Raw genomic sequence first — 17154 nt, 5'->3', positions numbered from 1 at the left:
GTTCGCCTGGAGGTCTGGAATGGAAATTTTCGTGTTTCTGAGTGTTCCGTCTTGCCGGAATACGTGGATATGCCCTTCGAAGTTCAGGGGCCGTTCCAGCCCAGGGCGGGCAGTGGGAGGCCCTGCTGATGGAGACGGAATTTGATCTCGAGGAGAGATGTCTATGTATTGCAAGACTCGTAGCACCATCTGATATGAGACATCATCTCTGCCGTGAAACTTGGTCAGATCGATATGGTTTGAAGGCATAGCGATATTGTGCGACTCAAGCGTATTGAGCGTCGATGATGCTTTATCTAAAACCTGTTCTCCTTGCTCAGCAGGATCATAGCCTCTTGGCCTGTTTTAACCTACTACGGAATTCGAGGGCTGCGTTGGGCGCGTCTCGTAGAAGCTTATCAACCGTTGATGTGGAACAAAATGGCTGAATTGCTCATTGATGCTGTCTACTAAAACAGAGTCTTTCGACGTCACCGATAACTGAAGAGTTTTGGCCTTCGATAAGCCGTGATGAGGAGTTCCTAGTTCAAGTTTAGATAAAATACTTTATCAGGCCGGCATTCGTACTGCCTTACCGAAGAAGCATGTTGCGCGAGTATTGGATCCAACGAACTGGTACCTCTCACTGACAGGACTTTTAAGAATTGCCTACCATCAGGTTACTATGACCTCCTGGTAAGTTGGTTTGGTTGCACTTGCTAACTTGGCGACTATCCCGCCCAACCCTTCTGCGATGAAAATGATCGGTAGGGAGCGAGACTCTCGAGATTGCTTTTGCACCAAGTCAGTCATGGCGTGTACGCTAGATGATTTACCACATACAAATTTGACGTCGAGGGCCCACAGTAGTCTCGACGAGGCGGCCTCAATTTTCGAAACAGTGGGGTCGTACGCGAAGCTCAAAACTCGGTGATGTGGGAGGTCGACGACGAGGCCATCTTTCAGCCAGAAGAAAACCGGTGCGGATGAGCTAGTCCACGTTGACTTCCAATCCCCATTGTATCCATGTATGGCGATAATACTATGCATTATTAGCGGTGACTTGCGCATTGCGACCTGTCCCCTACTTCGCTACAACATCGCGCGGCTCGCACACAATGTGTAGATCGTCAAGACCGTCAGATATAGTGCTCATATTGGGCGAATAATGCTCCTCTAGGTATGAGCCCGAACTTGAGAGGGATTGTGAAGAAGGAAGGGGAAGGCTGAGTTTCCATATCTTATGTTCTTATCGAACTTCAGCCGCAATATGCATCGGCCACCCAAACCGGTGACATAAGCCTTGGAGCATGGTGATTGGTGAAGCACGCTGAAAGCCATACCCAACCCGGCTGGATTCGCAACACCAGCGGAAAAGCAAGATCAAGGGCTGCGGGGAAGGAGTAGGCGTCCTGCGGAAAGGGTAGAGTTCGTGTGACACATCCATTTCGCCCGAATTATGCTACTTTTCCTATTCCGCAATCTCGCTCGGTCGAAATGCGTCCGCAACTGACAATCTAAGCAAGCGTCTAGTGGCCTGATAGCCTAATTACTCTGCCGTCCAAAGTCTGGCCCCTTTGTCAGCCCAATCATCTCTTCCTCCATCTTTGGGGGCTTCCTCCTGCTTCACAGGCTTCGTGACTTTGACGTACTTCCTGGTCTCAGGAAATACTTTCTTGGGTTGACTTTCTTCCTTCTCTTTCTCCTTCTCCCACCATGACGGATACGCTGCGACACTGGTCCTCCAATAGCGCACCTTCCCGTCACCATCTACGTTGATGTAGAAATCCTTCTCTCCCTCTTTCTCGAAAACACCGTAGAAGCTACCGTCAACCCAGGAAGCCACTACTCCGTCCGGCCGTTTGAACAACTCCTTGGCGTTCGTGATCGTGTCGTAAATGAGTGTAGTGCCTTCTTCGATTTGGACGCACAGCAGCCGTCCGTGCTCAAGCCAGGAAACAGATCGAATAGACGCCATGCTCCAATTGTTGTCCTTTGAGAGATCCAAGTGTTGTGCTATCGTGCCCTCAGGTCCTTCGAAAGGGCGCCAGACCCATGCGCTCATACTCGCACAGAACGCAACTTCTTTTCCATCGGGATGCCAGGCAAAGCACCGACACCAATTCTGGAGGGTCCCCGAGAATTTGGAAATGAGCCGTCCGTCTTCCACGGCGTGGACGGAGATGCTGTTACCGTTCTTTGAGCTCCATATGATGTGTTTGGAATCCGGGGAGAATGCGCCGGACCAACATTGCCCGCCAGCGTTCTCCACCCATGAGAGCTCACCAGTGGCAGCTGAGTACATGCGCATAGTCCCGTCCCAGGCTATAGTGGCAATGTGTTGATCGTCGGGACTGAAACTCATCCACATGATCGAGTCCGTGTGGCCGAAGAGATTGTACACTTCTCGACCTGCATCGATGTCGTAGACAGTGACCTTCTGCTGTTTTCTAGACTCGCCCTCGCTGCGATGCAGCATCAGATTCCCATCGCTGCTGAACGGCGTGGAGCCGAAACCGCCCAACGACGCCTTCTCAAGGATGATATTGTGCCTCCGACGGTGATCCGCAGCGGCTTTGCCTAGTGCCTTCTCAAAATCCGCATGCAAAGTGGAAGCAGTGACGAAGTCCCGGGACCACTCGTGTTTCGTCTCGAGGTCCGGGAGAATAGCGTCGATGGCCTGTTTTGCGAGAGCGGCGGGATCGATGGGTTCTTCTTCGTCCAGGAGACGCCCGTGTTGGTCAAGATCCCAGAAAACGAGGACGGAACTCTGGCGGCGGCGGTTTTCCGTGGGAACGTTGCATATCAAAGTATAAACCGGGCCCTCATTTTCATCAGCTGTCTCATCCTCATCCTTCCTCGCATTCTGTTTCCTGTTGGGCCGAGGTCTGAAAAATATCGTCCCGGTGCCCTCGAGCACTTGACGCAGCTCTTTCGTGTTGACGTCGTAAATCAGGACGCGCTCATTCTTCGAACTGATCGCTAGCAACTTCTTGTCTGGACTGATTGCACTCCCGTAGCTGCTATACGCAGTTTCAGCAGTTCCCTTTATAACATCCGCAAAGTCGAACGACTCGTTCTCTTGACCCCATTCTTTCGGGTGGCCGGAGGCGTACTCCGCGGGGCTGCCGAGGACCTCGAAATCGTGCACGGGTTGCAGAGGGAACTTGTACTCTCGCAAGAAATCTTCGCGCGTGTAGCAAGGCATGGTGAGTAAAGAGAAGGGTGTTATGTGTGGACGAGGGGGAGTGGCGTGCTGTTTATAATTGTGGCTGCTGCCTAATGTCCGAATCGGGAAGGATCATCGCATGACGCTCCAGTTGGTTTCATGTGGGGTTCCCCGCACTCCTACATACACCTGATGTACTTCCAGCGCTAAAACATCGGAGTGCTTGGCCCAATACATGAGACTTCCAAGGTTTGTATCATACATAATGCCCGTTTCCCACTAAACCATCTCTAAACAATGAAGGAAAATCCACCATTCCTCCTTCCTCCTCTCGAACCATGAAAGACAATAACTTTTTCCTCCAAACAAGTTTGGCAGTGCAGGTGACTGTACAGACGGCAATGCTGGCAGACACCGCCGCCTGATACAGAAAGGGAAGAGCTTTTCACTAACCTTTGCTGTTCTGGATGAGCGCAGCGTTGCGAAACTGTAGTTGCCGTATCGTCGTAAAAGGTCCTCCCGACAGGTGACCACATGGCAGCAACACTACCCAAGTCAGAAATAGGATTAGCAAATGTTCGGTACTGGTATCGCGGAGACTTGCCTGCGTCCTCAGCGCCACGGTGCTCAAACGCTCCATGGTAGCTTGCCGGTCTTGTGGTACTTCTTGCGAGCGGCCGCGTCCAAGAGCACCTCCTTGGCAGCATTGATTTGCTGCATCTTCAAAGTTGCTGCCTCCATCTCTTCGCCGACAACCTTGTCCGGGTGGAACTTCATAGCGACCCGGCGGTAGGCCGCCCTGATTTCCTCGCTGCAAGCTCGCCAATCTGACAGCTCTAGGAGGTTGTAGAGGACCATAGACTTCGGTCCGAGACGAGAGTGAGACACGCGCGGCCGGTTAGAGCGGGGCAGATGCGCATTGCCAGGTAGAGGCACCCCGAATGTCGGGCTAGGGCCAGGCGAACGCGTGAATGGAGAAGGTGGTGGAGAATAGTAATTCTCAGTCGCCTGCCAGAAGGGATCATCGGCGCGGAACCGGAACGGCGTCGTCGGGTCGCGTGGGGACGGCGACGGTGAAGCGTTGCCTGAGTCTTTCCTGACGCCCAAAGGAATGCGACCATCCTTTCTACCGAATGGCTTCTTTGGCTGCGGTGGACGGTGTGCAGGATCAGCATCAACGAAGATGTCCAGAGACGGGGGTCGAGTGCGGCGAGCCCGTCTCGGCGGCTGCGGAGTGGGCTGTTCTGGTCGTGCAGGCGGAGAGGATGCGCTAGGCTGACCGGAGCTATCTTCGTGAGATGAAGTATGGACCGCTTCCGGCGGGCAAGCGGATGGGGTGGTATGGACTGGGGTATCCTCTGGTAGGGGCGTAGCACAAGCAAGCTTCAGAACAGCTTCATCGGCATCGTACGTCTTCGTGGTCTCGTCCGTCATCGTAGAAGCATCCATTTCGATCGATACAAGCGTGTGGAATGGAACAATATCGTTCCGATAGAGACAGACAAGGTCGTAGGATCACTGAAGGATCGTACAAGACGTACGAAAGACTGAACGGTGGTCGACAGAAACGAAGACACGAATGGAACAAAGACCGGCCTGTAAAGCTTTTTTGAACTCGAGGTGAACATCCGTTTGGCGTGTCTGTGCGGCCACCGGAAAAACTCCCGCCGTCGTGGTGAAGACGTTGGTAGACCGCGTTTCACGCGTAAAACCGCGCCCGCGACGCGCTGCTGCAAACGACGTGATGAGGCAGTGGTGACGTTCTCGTATCCACTCCTCAGAGCTTGGTGCGTACCAAAAGAAGTGGGGGAAGAGTGAATGAGCCGACTGGTAGGGAGAACGGAACGAGGGTAGAGCAACTTGTCAAATGCCAGATTTTAAATTCCAGGTGATAGGGCAGAGCAACAGGAGCCAAAAGCTTTCCATTGTAGCACGTAGAACCCCATCATTATGGGATACAAATGGCTCAAGATGTCCGCGTGGGGCGAAGCAGCTCGATACTGCAACCGTTGGATGGGTTGGAGACGTCATGCAAGCATACTGGGATACCAGCGCAAGGCTCCGGAGGTGCCGCCCAAAACATAACTCTTTCTTCCTCAACAGAACTGATATGTTGTGGGAGTCAGGCATTTGTGGGGTCCAAAGTCTGGCGCGAAAGAAGGGCCCTAAAGTGGTGGCCGGGTGCTTTCCACAGATTTGTCCTGAGGGATAACTGAAGTACGGAGCTGGAACGGTGGGGTCTGGCTCCATAATTTGCGCACACGTTCTCGCTCTTTCAAACCGGTCTTGCAACCTGTCTGTCTCGAAGTTGGTGTTTACTAGCTCCAGGACTGAACGGGGGGAGGTGGCAGCGATGTGTAGGAACCATTTTGAGACCATCGGAAGTACCCCCGGGCTCCTTTTGGCTTTTGGACACGATCGAACGCCTCTCGGTGGGTTGGGTGAGTCCGACGATAAAGGGAATATGTCTACGAAGATAGCATCTTGATTGCTGGCAGTGGCGAATGTGTGAAGAAGCTAGAGTGATGGATGAAGAGTGAAAGATGGGGACGAGACTTGAGGTCAAAGAAAAGTGGAACCAACACCTTTCCGAAATAGGGCATGCCCACCCCAGCTTTCAAACGCGATTTGAACTGGCAAAAGCTGTGATCTTGTCTTTCTAAGCGATCAGACACCTTCATTCTTCCACGCCACTCACCCGCTTCAACAAAATCTGTGTAGCCATCCAGTCATGGCTGTATCACGTGCTCTTCGCGACGCGCCGAGCCTTGGAGAACGCGTCTTCAATGGGTGGCGTCCTAACCACCCTCTCTCATATCAGCATCGAACAAATATCATGCTCAACCGTTCATATAGAAACCCTCAAGTTGATCGCAGCTGACAAGAACCGGACTTACAATGCAGCCTTCACACAGTTCTTACTCACATCTTCAATGCGGGGAAATCTCCACGGAACCGAGGCGCTTCGCTCATGCAGATCGAGTAAGCGTGCTACAACACCAACGGCTTCTCTAACACGATGAGACACTCGTAAGCCCCCGTACAGCGGTTCAAGATGTCTAGAGCAAACAACGTCGGCCCCAAATCGAGCTTCGGGCCTGTACCGACGCGGTTGCGACAGATCGCGCTGGTCACTAAGGATCTTGAACGCGCGAAATACCTTTTGGTACAGCTGCGATGCATACTTTGAAGGGTATAGGAGCTGATATATATTTAGACACATGTCATAGGCACAGAAGTAATATTTGAGGACCCGGCGGTCGCTCAATTCGGGCTCAAAAACTTCCTCAGTACGCTTTCTTTCCCCGTATGCGCGAGCAAGCTGACGTCCTTCATAGTTCCCCTCGGAGGCGATATCATCGAAGTACTTGTCCCTCCCTCGCCACCTCTACCGTGTTGACCCCAGCAGGTCGTATCACCAATCAAAGAGAACACGACAGCGGGCCGATTACTCGAGAAGCGCGGCGATGGCGGATATATGATCATAATGCAGACCGAGGATGCAAAGAAGCGGCGCGAATACATCGAGTCGAAGGGGCTGTCGAAAGTTATATGGGGATACGAGCATGACGATGTAGTCTGCGCGCAGTATCATCCCAAAGGCATCAAAGGTAGCTCTCCATTTGCCTCGAATGGCGCCCAAGTCGAGGCTGATTCGACCATCACAGGCGGCATGATGCCCGAATTGGACTCGCACGCCCCGAATCCAGACAATCCCACCCCTCTCAAATCGCGCTTTTCTCCCTGGCACGCCTGCGGATCCGACTACAAAGCGTATTCTGAGGGCATGAAGCGCTCGTCGCACCTCACGCTCGAAGGCTGCGTGTTGCGGCTCGCGCCCGGCGAGCTAGGCCACGAAGCCGCAGCGCGACAATGGGAGGAGATATTTGGGGTAGCGCGGAGCAGAGATCTTCTAGCGTTCACAAATGCCAGGCTAGGGTTCATATCGGGAAGAGAAGGGGAGCCCGAAGGCTTAGTGTCGATTACGGTCGGTGTGAACGGGCGGGATAAGTTCCAAGGTATCTTGGACAGGGCGAGTAAGGAGGGCTTGTGTGGTGACGGATGGATCAACATGTGTGGAATCAAATGGTATTTCGTTCTCACTGGTCATGGCGAGACGAAAGGTAAGCTATAGAAGGTACTCAACACTAAACTCCAATTCCGGGCGATTCAGATTGTTTGCAGATGTCCACCCTGAAGTGACATCCGGGAGGAAGGCTGTGAATAAGACGCCATTCGGTCATATCGAACCCGGGGAGAGCGACGAGAGTGTAGTCTGGCATATGGGAAGGCAACGAGCGAAGAAGGCCGACAAGCGATAATAAGCAGAGTCCACAGCCCGAGATACCCTCTACGACGAGCAATATAACGTGCAGCAGGACATCCGCGAGCTGAAGAGCAAACTCAAGAAGGAAACTGACCGGTTACTCGCTACGGAAATGGCGCTAGAGAAAGAGAAAGCGGGGCGGATGCCTTTCGCCGTGGAATTGGATGAAGAGAAGGAGACATGCGGAAGCTGACGTAGAAGTTGCGCGCCTCAAGGGTGCAGCGCTTCTAGCTACTGTGAAGATTCGGAAGCTTCGCGGCCTGACTTTCAATGATGAAGAAAGCAGTCCGATTTCTCACGACTGGTTAGAGGTGCGCCGTGCTATCGGGCCTGCGGGATCGGAACTCATATAGCGGAGCACTCTATTGCAACGGTTTTGTATGTCGGTCTGGAGGACAGGAACGAACAGTCGCGCCATGCAACGGTGACGAGTGTCTCTTAATTATGTGGCTTCTTTTCCGCGCAAGCTTGCGCAACAGTGCCCTGGAAGACTGTCTAGAGGCGCAGGTCGGCCTCATTGCTCCTTCTCCAATCCTATCAACGTTGCCACCTCGTCCGCGATCGCGCCGAAGAGCTTCGCTCTCTCCCCCAGCGGTTCCGCGACCACGGTGGGCTTCCCACGATCCGCATCTTCGCAGATGCTCGCATGCAAAGGGATTTCGCCCAGCAAGTTCAGATCGTACCTTTTGCACATATCTCTGATCTTGTCCATACTGCCAAAGATGTTGTGTGTGTCTCCACAGCCGGGACACTTGAAACCGCTCATATTGCACACCAGGCCCAAGAGCTTCGTGTCCACCTTGCGAAACAACTGGACGCCTTTTACAGCGTCTTTGAGTGAGAGGTCTTGAGGCGTGGATACGATGATGGCGCCGTCGAGAATTAGCTGCTGCGTGATGGTCAATTGGACGTCGCCGGTACCGGGCGGAAGGTCCAGCACGAGAATGTCGAGGCCGCCCCAATCAACTTCGTGGAGCAGCTGCTGGAGGGCTTTCATCACCATTAGCCCACGCCACGCCACCGGCGATGATTCTGGTACGAGGTAGCCCATCGACATGCTCTTAAGCCCATAGTTGGAAAGCGGTATTAGCTGGTTATCTAGCTCTTCGGTCAGGTATAGAGTCGCGGAGGTGGAGCGGGTCGCACCGGGGGAACAGACTGACTGGAGGATAGTCTGGGCTCGCCGGAGAGATTCAGGAGGGTGGGGATCGATGGACCGAAGATGTCCGTGTCGAGGATGCCGGCTCTGTATCCACCCCGTGCAAAGCTTAGAGCTAGATTTACTATGGCGTCTTAGCGATGGGGCATTGCAAGAGAGAAGCGGGGCAGCATACCTGCAATTGTGCTCTTGCCCACGCCGCCCTTGGCTGATGATACGGCTACCACCTTCTTTACATCCCTTATGTGCCGCTTTTGTGGCAGTCCTCGTTGCATACGCGGGATTTGCGGGGGCGCGCCGGAACGCGGAAGACCCTATCCAGATAGTCAGAATCGCGGACAGCTAAACCACAATGGAGATTTACCAGGGGATTTTCATGGCACAAGCACCTGAGTGTAGAGAATAACCGTGGCTTCATTGTCGCATAGTGTTGGGGTGTCGGAGGTGCTTCGGCGAAGCAAGCCGCCCATTGGAGGGCACCAAGGGCTTAAGACGGCTTACATAATCATCTCGCCTGCCAATTTCTGCGGAGCACTTGGGCACTTTTCTTCGAAACTTTCGGAACCTCACAAGAAGCTCAATTTCAGCCACAATGGGGAAGTCGAAGCTTAGTGGTAAGTCGGAACTTCAGTGATTCCTGCCCACGTCTGCTAATACTGCGGTGCAGACTTTGACCCAGAAGCGCTCCTCGATCCCGCGCCGTCCAGCTCCAGCGAAGGGGAAGAATCTGATCTTTCTGGCGCCGAAGACACAAATGCGGGCCGCGAACACTACGTCGACGTCGGGCGAAGCAAGTTGCGAAAGCCGGGGGTTGCACCGCTGGGCCCAAAATACACGTCGAGCCGGATAACTCGCGATGTCGTAGGGGACGACGATAGCGATGATCCATTTGCGAGGGCCTTCGACGAGGAGCCTGATAGCGAGGAGGAGGATGCCTATGTGAACGGCATTGCAGATGATGGGGAGATCAGACAGAGCGAAGGCGAGCATGACGAATTGGATGAAGACGGCGACGAGGACTCCGATGAAGAGCTGGAGAGTGCGCAAAGCGCAGGAGGGGAGAATGAAGAGGACGAGGACGAGAACGAGGACGAAGACGAGGAAGACGATGAATCTGAAGACGAATCCGCAACCCAGTCAGCCAAGGTTCGCGAACTGATGCAAGACTCGAGGTCGCTGACCACAAGCCTCGCCGCTGCACATCAGACCGATCTGAGCAAAGCTGCGGCAATTAAGATGCAGCGAAAAACTTTTGATGCCCTTCTCAACACCCGTATCAAATTGCAGAAAGCGCTCGTCAGCATAAATTCTGTCGCTGTGGATGCATACCGGGAAGAGACAGCACCAGACGCTTCCGAGGCCGCAGAGGCATCTGCACTGCGACTTCTCAGCAATCTTACAGATCTAAGAGCTTCACTCGATGAAGCACGTACGGGACAGAAGCGGAAGCGAACATCCTTCATATCCAGCACGCCACCCTCCGAGATCTGGGAATCCATCCGTGCATCGGAATCCAGAGCTTTGCCTCACCGGAAAGCCATTCTGGAACGATGGTCCGCAAAGACGCGCGGAGCCTCTCTTGCATCTGCCAAAGGGCGTCTGAATGCCGGAGCGCAGCAGAGCCTTACGGACGTCCTTAGCTCCCAAATCTCGAACTCGCAACGGCTCGTCGAGCGCACCACGGTCCCTCGCTCTTGCGCTCCGCAGCAACTTGCCGCTGGATCTGCTTCGGATCTGAATATATATGATGATGGTACGTGCTTGGATGCAGCATTCAAGGTGGCCTTAGTAGTCGCCCTCTGCCCACTTCTCCCATGCCACCCTACTAACACTTCACAGCGGATTTCTACGGCCTTCTCCTCAAGGAGCTGCTCGAAAATCGCTCATCTGATCTCTCAAGCAACGGGGCGGCGTTTGTCTTGGAAGCGCCCTGGAGGCAGGCAAAGACCAAGAGAAACGTGGATACCAAGGCGAGTAAAGGTCGTAAGCTGCGCTACACGACTCACGAGAAATTGGAGAACTTCATGGCCCCAGAGGACAGGGGACTTTGGGGTGACCGTCAACGAGAGGAACTGTTCTCAAGCCTGTTTGGTCAACGACTCGGGCTCGGCGAGCATGACGAGGTCGAGAGCGAGCAGGAAGATGGAATTGATGCCGAAGAGGACGGTCTAATGCTATTTAGAAGCTAGTATTTCAGAGGTATCAAACGAGCTTGGTTCCTACTTTATTTTGCTCCTATGCAAGACGCGATGAATGGAGAGGCTGGGCGGATACGAACACGCGCATGATCATGATGGTCATATGGTTGGCTGGCTATTCTGCCTATGATAAACCAGGTCTGCGGCGCGGCAGACGCACTGAATAGAGTCTAGAGAGATCGGGGCATGGCTTGCTTTGGTCTTACGTTGCCGTATGGAGGTGTGAACGGCCAAAAGACGCGATAAAATGACGTAATTGGCTCGAGCTCCTTAATGACCCCTGCATGAAGATCTGGGGCAGCTGGACAGCTCCACAACCGCCCGGCGCTAGCACCGAGCAATGCTCTCCTCAACCTCCGCTTCTCCCGTCGGACGTCAGCATGTCTACTCTTCCCCGGAGCTGGCCACTCTTCGCGGAGAAGTGACCCTTCGCGCCCCAGTCCTAAGTTCGCCCGTCCTCTGCTCTCCCGGCTTACTTCGGCCGCAATGCCCGTCAACACCATCACCGTCAGCGCCGCGGTTACGCCCACGGTGATTGAGACATACATCTCGCACTACCTCAACCGCCGCCCACTGCGCCAGAAGCCCACGGCGCACATCTCATACCACGAGGGCCTCGAGCTCATCCGCCGCTTCCTGCACTATGCCTCCTTCCACACCGTCGAGGAGCTGCAGGCCTTCACGTCGCAATGGGTCCCCGTGCCGACGTGGGTCCACGTGGAGCAGGTCGAGATTCCACAGGGCCAACTGTCGCGGTCGGCCGAATATATTCGCGCGCAGCTCGGTCCGGCTGGGATAAAGGCGGTTGGCGGGCGGACGTGGTGGGAATGGCGGCGAGAAGGGACTAGCTTGAAGGCAGAGTGGATAGAAATGCGCAAGGACATGGAGCAGCGGAAGAGGTCGCAGAACACAAGGGGACAGCGGGTCATGTTGTACGTGCATGGCGGCGCCTACTTCTTCGGCAGCGTGGACGAGCACCGCTATCAGATGCAAAGACACGCGCGCAAATTGAAGGCGAGGGTCCTGGCGCCACGATATCGCCTGGCACCGCAATTTCCATTCCCTTGCGGACTCCTGGACTGTACGTAGCCCCGACAGTAGTTGGCATCTCGGCGCTTATGGGTTATAGGTTTGGCTGCGTACCTGCACCTCCTTGAGGAGAAGCACGATCCGTCGACTATTATACTGGCAGGAGACTCGGCAGGTGGGGGCATGATCCTGAGCATGCTAGTCACCATGCGCGATCAAGGCATTCCATTACCCGCGGGAGCCGTGTTGATATCCCCGTGGGTCGATCTGACGCACAGCTTCCCTAGCCTGGGTGGAGACGGCAAGCTGGACTATATCCCGGCGCATGGCTTCGTCCACAGGCCTAGCATGAATTGGCGTGAGTACCTCAAAAGTCGCTGATATCCGGTGCTAAATCCAAACAGCACCTCCCAACGCCGACGATCTACTCACATTCGAGAGAAATCCCCGAAACTCCCAGCAAAAAGAGAAGCGATCCCCTCAAATTTCCCTATCACGGTCCAGCAGAGAGGGGCGAGAAGCGCAAAAGGAAGAAAAGGCAGAACGTGTCAGGGGCTTCTCGCTCAAGTCTAGCGACCGACAAGTTGCCGACGACTTGCTCAAACCGCCAGCAGCCGATGAGGAACGAGAAGCCGTGGACCTCTTCGTGTCTCCAGACGGCAAATACAGCATCGGTCCAAAGTCGATACTTTCCGTGCAGCTCGAGGAGGCGCGAATTGAGATCAAAGATCAGATTCAGTTGTATGCCCCCAACCATATGCTCACCCATCCACTGGTATCGCCAGTACTACAGCCATCGCTCGGTGGGCTGCCTCCCCTTCTAATACAGGTCGGAGGTGGAGAATTACTTCGGGACGAGCAGCTGTATCTTGCGCACAAGGCCGCCCAACCGCTAGCTTATCCTCCACCGCCGTCAAATCACCAAACCGCCGAGGCCATACAGGCCCAAGCGGCATGCTACCGGCCCACAAACGTCCAGTTGCAGCTTTGGGATGACCTCTGCCACGTGGCGCCGACACTCAGCTTTACGAGGCCGGCAAAACACATGTATCGCAGTATTGCGCAGTTTGGTGCTTGGGCCCTCGCAAGAGCACAAAAGACTTCCATTTATATCTTGGAGGACGACAGGATTTCCATTGTCAGCTCCGATTCGTCCACCTCCAAGAGCACCACAGCCTCAGACAGCAATCCTTCGCCCGAAGACATCAAGCTCAGCATGCCCCAGGGTGTACAGCATGTCGGATTCGAGAGCGTGGGAAAGATGGAAGAAAGGAAGGCTAAAGTTGGCCGAGCGGGCGACCCTCTTCCAGACTTCGAACGCCACATGATTCGACAGCAAATTGATCGGAACGGCCATATCAAACCGCTTCCTCCGCCGAAAGAGCTTGAAGCGCTTAATATGCCTACTGCCGACATTGGCGTTCCGAAACCAGGGCCCATTGGCAAATGGATGAAGGCACAGCAGCAATGGAACGGCAAGTTTGCGAAGCAGAAGCTCAAAATTCAGAAGCGGCGGATGAGGGATATGGAAAAGGGATTCGAGGACTTTGATGGCGAGACCCCGCCGCCAACCGCGCTTGCGGGACGACGGGTCAAGGGCATGAAGGCTGAAAAGGCGAAGAAGAAGAGTTGGGGCATGGCTATGTGGAGTCTGTGGGGCAGCAAGCATGATGAGATGACGGTATGTAAGATCTGTTTGGTGTAGTAGCAGCAGACTAACAGGCCCTGCAACAGATTGAACGCGAAGAGCAAGCCGACCAGGCGCCCGATCAGCCACCAGCAGACGGGGCCACAGACTCCAAACTCGCTGCACGCAAGCTGCCACCAAAAGCGCGCCGTAGGACACTTACGCGCACGCGCGCTTCCACTCTCGGCGCCCCAGCACTTTCAAGGTCCCGCTCGCGCTCGCGGCACTCCGCAGTGACAGACAAAGGCCAAATCGGTACCTCAATGGACGACCTCGCGCACCTTGCGCCTCCGACCCCGGGCCTTGCGGAAGCCACAGTCATCGCACCAGAGCGCAAGGCCTCTCCTCTGCCCTCGCCGACGAGCGAGTTGAGCGGTCCGAGTGTCCTCACCCCAAATATTATCGTCTCTCAAGATGGCGACCCAGAGAGGCCCCAGAGCCCAGAGACGCTGATACCTGCTACGGATACCCTGAGTACGCGACCGACGAGGGGCGGTGTCGCGTATCCATTCCGGCTAAAGGTTGATGGGAATGAGGAAGGGGATGTGAATGCGAGTACTCTAACGCTGCAGAGCTTTAGTGTTGCGTCGCCGGGTGTTGAGGAATTTGATAAGGAGGACAAGGAGTTGGGTGGATTGGATGGGGAAGGGCCGAAGCAGATGGAGAAAGAGGAGAAGCAAGATCGACCCGGTGTGGAGAGGTTTGTTACTGCTGGGGCGGGAGAGCTCAAGAGCGACGCGGAGGAGGGTGGAAATACTGCCGGAAGACCTGGGGTGGAGCGATTCGAAACTGCGCAGGAAGATCTGAGTACGCTTGCGAACGGCAAGGCGTGAGAGACCGGCGGGGTTTGGATAACTTGCATTCAGGAAGCAGCTCGATACCCACTCGCTTTTGCATTCTTACCTTCCTACCATAGCCTAGCCTTAATACAATACACGCAGCGTTCCTCTTACGGTGTGGAATTTTCCGGATAGATCGACGTGCGCAATAGCTACCTTAGAGGCCTCCGTAGGTGCGTACAATACACAAGCTAATTTTACTTTCTTATCCGGCGAGCCCTTAGATCTGGAGAATTCCCTACCGCAAGAGGTTCTCACAACACCTTCTCCACATCCTCCACCCCCGCCATCCACTCCTCCGCCTCGCGCTTATACTCCTCCCTCCACCGCGTCAGCGGCGGCCGCTCCTTGACGATGTCCCCCACGCTCCACAGCATGCGCTTCTTGTCGGTCTGCGCCGAGACGTCGTTGTCCGGGCAGATGATGTAGAACTTGCCGGCTTCCATCTTTTGCTGCATGTAGGCTGTTACTTGGGCGGGGGTCCAGGCGCCGGCGGGTTTGGAGGCTGAGGAGCCGGGCGTGTTGCCGGACTGTGGGGGTGGGTGGTTTGTTAGTTGGATGGTGGGTTGGGGGGGGGGGACTGGAGGACGGGAGGGTAGGAGGATAGGAGGAAGGTATTGTGGCACTCCAGGGCAGCTGCTGAGGAGTGGGAAGCTTAAGCCAAGGAGCCATACATCCCCCGCCTTGCCCTGCCCAGCCCTGCCCAGCCCAGCAGCGAATTCAGGGGGCCAACTTCAACGCAGAGTAAAAGCAACTCACCAGCCCCGTAAACGTCCACCCCGGCACCAACAAATGCACGCCAACGTTCTCCTTCTCGCGCAGGTCCCAGCTCAGATGCTCCGCTAGTGTCTTGACGGCCGCTTTGCTGGCGTTGTAGGCAGGGTTGCCCGGCGGGTTGGTGATGCCTTGCTTGCTGCCTGTGATGACGATGGCGGCGGGGGGCGCGCTGGGGGCGCGCGATTGGAAGGACGGGATGTAGGTGTTGAGCCCGTGGAGGACGCCGTAGAGGTTCGTGGAGAGGATCTGTGAGGAGGGTTTGGTTAGCTAGGTTGGGCGGAGGTTGGAGGGGGGTGCGATTCGCTGCTGGAGGGTTCCAGGATGCGTGGAGAGCGTGCGCCAGGGAGTCGGAACGGGGTTGGGGGGTCGAGATGCGGATGCGGGTATGGCAACTCTGCATCATCGACTCAAAGCCGTTTGACCGTAGTCGCGATGGTGATGCCAAATCCCACGTGCTTCGGACTTCTGTCCCATGCCTGCATGCAGTCGACGCAACGGCGGACGTCACCACGCAGACGAATGCCCAATATCGGCCTTCCCATTCCATCTCTTGCCCTCTCATCCCCGCATATCCTGAAGCGCTCCGCCCAAACGCCCCTCAAAATCCCTCTGGACACAAAATCCAACCTCACACAAAGACAACCACCAACCACTCACCTTCTGGAAATACTCTTCATCCCCCCACGACCCCCTGCCCCCGACCCCGGCATTCAGCATCAAGAAATCCACATCCCCCATCTCCTCCCTAACACGCTTCCAGTCCTCCTCCTTACCCACATCCGCCTTTACGCACTGCACTTCCCCCTTGGCACTCAAATTCTTCTTCGCAAGATCTAGAGTCTGCTCGTTGAAGTCGACGACGGCGACACGCATGCCGCGGCCAAGGCACAGCTCCGCGACCGCGAGCCCGATGCCGGACGCGCCGCCTGTGATGAGCGCGCGGGCGCCGGCGCGAAACACGGACATTTTGCGATGTGTGTGGGATGTGAAACTAGGAGGTCACCGTTTTGGGTGGGGGAACTGCGGTTCGTTAGGGGGAGTGTTTCAGATTTGGCGGCAAACGGATGGACGGGCACGGGACGGGAAGATCAAACGGGAAAAAGAAAAAAACAAGCTTCCACCTAAGGTTACTGCGAAGGTTCTGAGATGTGGCGCACGCACGGGGCGGCTTCAAGGGGTGTGCGATGCGTTTCCAGAATGTTGCGCAGAGCAGAGTGTAGTGTGCCGGGCCGTGCCGGATGAGGAAGGTGCAGACTTACTTGGCCCCTGCGTTGGTGAATTGTCCGTATGCGAATGGAGGTTCGTGTTGGAGGTCGGGCGTTAACAGAGAGAAAGCGAGTGGCTAAAGTGCGAGGGGAAGGGATGGCGACCTTTATCGGGGATGTAGACTTCGTGTTCGTGTTGGGGGTTGGAGACGAGGTGAGGTTGTGGTTGGATGATGACGTTAGACCCCGCTCGTCGTTTATCCCCGAAGCGGATCATCGGAGTATGTTCGCTGTTAAGGCGTAAATACGGAGAATTGGATGACGGTCAAGGGAGTGGGGAAAATTTTGTGTGCGAAAGAGGTCAGTCGTGTTCGTCGGAAAATGTGATCTCAGTTCAGTGATGTGATGTGGTTAACCACATTAACTCAGTCTAGTATTACTCAGTTCGCCATTATATATATCTCGATAAAAAGCCCTGCTGTATTCCCGGGGTATCAAGCAAACATCCCATATATGTTGCGCAACGCCGCTGAAAGCACTCCTGCCGCCTCTCCAGTGATCCCTAGAAAAGAAACCAAACGACATCCGAGACGTCCATCCCTCTAGACGCCCGTAATAACCAGGTCCGTTTCGAATAACGATGGATGAGGAAAAAACGAACGGGTTCTCGTACGGCACAACGACGGTGTCAACGATACGACCCATCTAGCATGATGGGAAGTTGCATGCTCCGGACGCTGTTCGGCGATTTGGGTGTCTTTGACGACATTGGGACGCTAAAGGGC

At 55.0% G+C, this 17154-nt stretch overlaps 9 protein-coding genes across 9 annotated transcripts; 3 read left to right on the top strand and 6 right to left on the bottom strand.

Annotated features, from left to right (window-relative positions):
• Positions 1–287: 287 nt before the first annotated feature.
• On the bottom strand, positions 288–1135 carry BU26DRAFT_604358 (uncharacterized protein; the record flags this gene model as incomplete). Its single annotated transcript, XM_033835519.1, has 6 exons — positions 288–303; positions 355–521; positions 576–648; positions 700–771; positions 823–1021; positions 1068–1135. Coding segments are annotated over 6 exons (594 nt in total), but the record flags the coding sequence as incomplete, so codon positions are not given.
• An 18-nt stretch (positions 1136–1153) lies between these two features.
• BU26DRAFT_518559 (WD40 repeat-like protein) lies at positions 1154–3193 on the bottom strand. Its single transcript, XM_033828843.1, has one exon. It carries the CDS (start codon positions 3185–3187, stop codon positions 1529–1531), a length of 1659 nt encoding a protein of 552 aa, XP_033685125.1. The 5' UTR covers positions 3188–3193; the 3' UTR covers positions 1154–1528.
• A 582-nt stretch (positions 3194–3775) lies between these two features.
• On the bottom strand, positions 3776–4597 carry BU26DRAFT_564001 (DnaJ-domain-containing protein; the record flags this gene model as incomplete). The annotated part of the gene is made up of 1 exon (XM_033833234.1): positions 3776–4597. One exon carries the CDS (start codon positions 4595–4597, stop codon positions 3776–3778), a length of 822 nt encoding a protein of 273 aa, XP_033685124.1.
• A 207-nt stretch (positions 4598–4804) lies between these two features.
• Positions 4805–5671, bottom strand: BU26DRAFT_295901 (uncharacterized protein). Its single transcript, XM_033821709.1, has one exon. It carries the CDS (start codon positions 5525–5527, stop codon positions 5012–5014), a length of 516 nt encoding a protein of 171 aa, XP_033685123.1. The 5' UTR covers positions 5528–5671; the 3' UTR covers positions 4805–5011.
• Positions 5672–5839: 168 nt separating this feature from the next.
• BU26DRAFT_604355 (uncharacterized protein) lies at positions 5840–7459 on the top strand. The gene is made up of 5 exons (XM_033835518.1): positions 5840–6314; positions 6366–6438; positions 6487–6512; positions 6558–6759; positions 6817–7459. Exons 1-5 carry the CDS (start codon positions 6204–6206, stop codon positions 7281–7283), a joined length of 879 nt encoding a protein of 292 aa, XP_033685122.1. The 5' UTR covers positions 5840–6203; the 3' UTR covers positions 7284–7459.
• A 106-nt stretch (positions 7460–7565) lies between these two features.
• BU26DRAFT_518556 (cytosolic Fe-S cluster assembling factor NBP35) lies at positions 7566–9070 on the bottom strand. The gene is made up of 4 exons (XM_033828842.1): positions 8999–9070; positions 8810–8948; positions 8639–8758; positions 7566–8573 (listed from the first exon to the last, which is right to left on the bottom strand). Exons 1-4 carry the CDS (start codon positions 9050–9052, stop codon positions 7990–7992), a joined length of 897 nt encoding a protein of 298 aa, XP_033685121.1. The 5' UTR covers positions 9053–9070; the 3' UTR covers positions 7566–7989.
• Positions 9071–9198: 128 nt separating this feature from the next.
• On the top strand, positions 9199–10850 carry BU26DRAFT_455582 (TRAUB-domain-containing protein). Its single transcript, XM_033824887.1, has 3 exons — positions 9199–9248; positions 9302–10387; positions 10474–10850. The coding sequence occupies exons 1-3, from the start codon at positions 9227–9229 to the stop codon at positions 10821–10823; spliced, it is 1458 nt and encodes a 485-aa protein (XP_033685120.1). The 5' UTR covers positions 9199–9226; the 3' UTR covers positions 10824–10850.
• Positions 10851–11179: 329 nt separating this feature from the next.
• On the top strand, positions 11180–14663 carry BU26DRAFT_455580 (alpha/beta-hydrolase). The gene is made up of 4 exons (XM_033824886.1): positions 11180–11913; positions 11962–12219; positions 12266–13542; positions 13596–14663. Exons 1-4 carry the CDS (start codon positions 11319–11321, stop codon positions 14379–14381), a joined length of 2916 nt encoding a protein of 971 aa, XP_033685119.1. The 5' UTR covers positions 11180–11318; the 3' UTR covers positions 14382–14663.
• Positions 14512–16484, bottom strand: BU26DRAFT_295835 (NAD(P)-binding protein). Its single transcript, XM_033821708.1, has 4 exons — positions 16424–16484; positions 15942–16184; positions 15147–15410; positions 14512–14917 (listed from the first exon to the last, which is right to left on the bottom strand). Exons 2-4 carry the CDS (start codon positions 16128–16130, stop codon positions 14642–14644), a joined length of 729 nt encoding a protein of 242 aa, XP_033685118.1. The 5' UTR covers positions 16131–16184; positions 16424–16484; the 3' UTR covers positions 14512–14641.
• Between the last annotated feature and the right edge of the window lie 670 nt (positions 16485–17154).

This window comes from Trematosphaeria pertusa, assembly GCF_010094035.1.
Source record: "Trematosphaeria pertusa strain CBS 122368 unplaced genomic scaffold BU26scaffold_6, whole genome shotgun sequence".
In the NCBI taxonomy this organism is placed as follows: domain Eukaryota; kingdom Fungi; phylum Ascomycota; class Dothideomycetes; order Pleosporales; family Trematosphaeriaceae; genus Trematosphaeria; species Trematosphaeria pertusa.
Note: the sequence above shows the minus strand (reverse complement) of the source record. Positions and strands in the feature narration are given on the sequence as shown.

Coding starts and splice junctions, on each gene's coding strand:
- BU26DRAFT_518559 (XM_033828843.1), bottom strand. CDS start 3,187: ATGCCTTGCTACACGCGCGAAGATTTCTTGCGAGAGTACAAGTTCCCT.
- BU26DRAFT_295901 (XM_033821709.1), bottom strand. CDS start 5,527: ATGGTCTCAAAATGGTTCCTACACATCGCTGCCACCTCCCCCCGTTCA.
- BU26DRAFT_604355 (XM_033835518.1), top strand. CDS start 6,204: ATGTCTAGAGCAAACAACGTCGGCCCCAAATCGAGCTTCGGGCCTGTA. Junction 6,315..6,365: donor AACGCGCGAAATACCTTTTG/GTACAGCTGCGA, acceptor ATATATATTTAG/ACACATGTCATAGGCACAGA. Junction 6,760..6,816: donor TCATCCCAAAGGCATCAAAG/GTAGCTCTCCAT, acceptor CGACCATCACAG/GCGGCATGATGCCCGAATTG.
- BU26DRAFT_518556 (XM_033828842.1), bottom strand. CDS start 9,052: ATGAAGCCACGGTTATTCTCTACACTCAGGTGCTTGTGCCATGAAAAT. Junction 8,759..8,809: donor GGGCAAGAGCACAATTGCAG/GTATGCTGCCCC, acceptor AAGACGCCATAG/TAAATCTAGCTCTAAGCTTT. Junction 8,574..8,638: donor CGAGCCCAGACTATCCTCCA/GTCAGTCTGTTC, acceptor CCGAAGAGCTAG/ATAACCAGCTAATACCGCTT.
- BU26DRAFT_455582 (XM_033824887.1), top strand. CDS start 9,227: ATGGGGAAGTCGAAGCTTAGTG. Junction 9,249..9,301: donor GGGGAAGTCGAAGCTTAGTG/GTAAGTCGGAAC, acceptor ACTGCGGTGCAG/ACTTTGACCCAGAAGCGCTC. Junction 10,388..10,473: donor TCTGAATATATATGATGATG/GTACGTGCTTGG, acceptor AACACTTCACAG/CGGATTTCTACGGCCTTCTC.
- BU26DRAFT_455580 (XM_033824886.1), top strand. CDS start 11,319: ATGCCCGTCAACACCATCACCGTCAGCGCCGCGGTTACGCCCACGGTG. Junction 12,220..12,265: donor CAGGCCTAGCATGAATTGGC/GTGAGTACCTCA, acceptor AAATCCAAACAG/CACCTCCCAACGCCGACGAT. Junction 13,543..13,595: donor GCAAGCATGATGAGATGACG/GTATGTAAGATC, acceptor GCCCTGCAACAG/ATTGAACGCGAAGAGCAAGC.
- BU26DRAFT_295835 (XM_033821708.1), bottom strand. CDS start 16,130: ATGTCCGTGTTTCGCGCCGGCGCCCGCGCGCTCATCACAGGCGGCGCG. Junction 15,411..15,941: donor TGCAGTGCGTAAAGGCGGAT/GTGGGTAAGGAG, acceptor CCCTCCTCACAG/ATCCTCTCCACGAACCTCTA. Junction 14,918..15,146: donor GGTGGACGTTTACGGGGCTG/GTGAGTTGCTTT, acceptor CCACCCCCACAG/TCCGGCAACACGCCCGGCTC.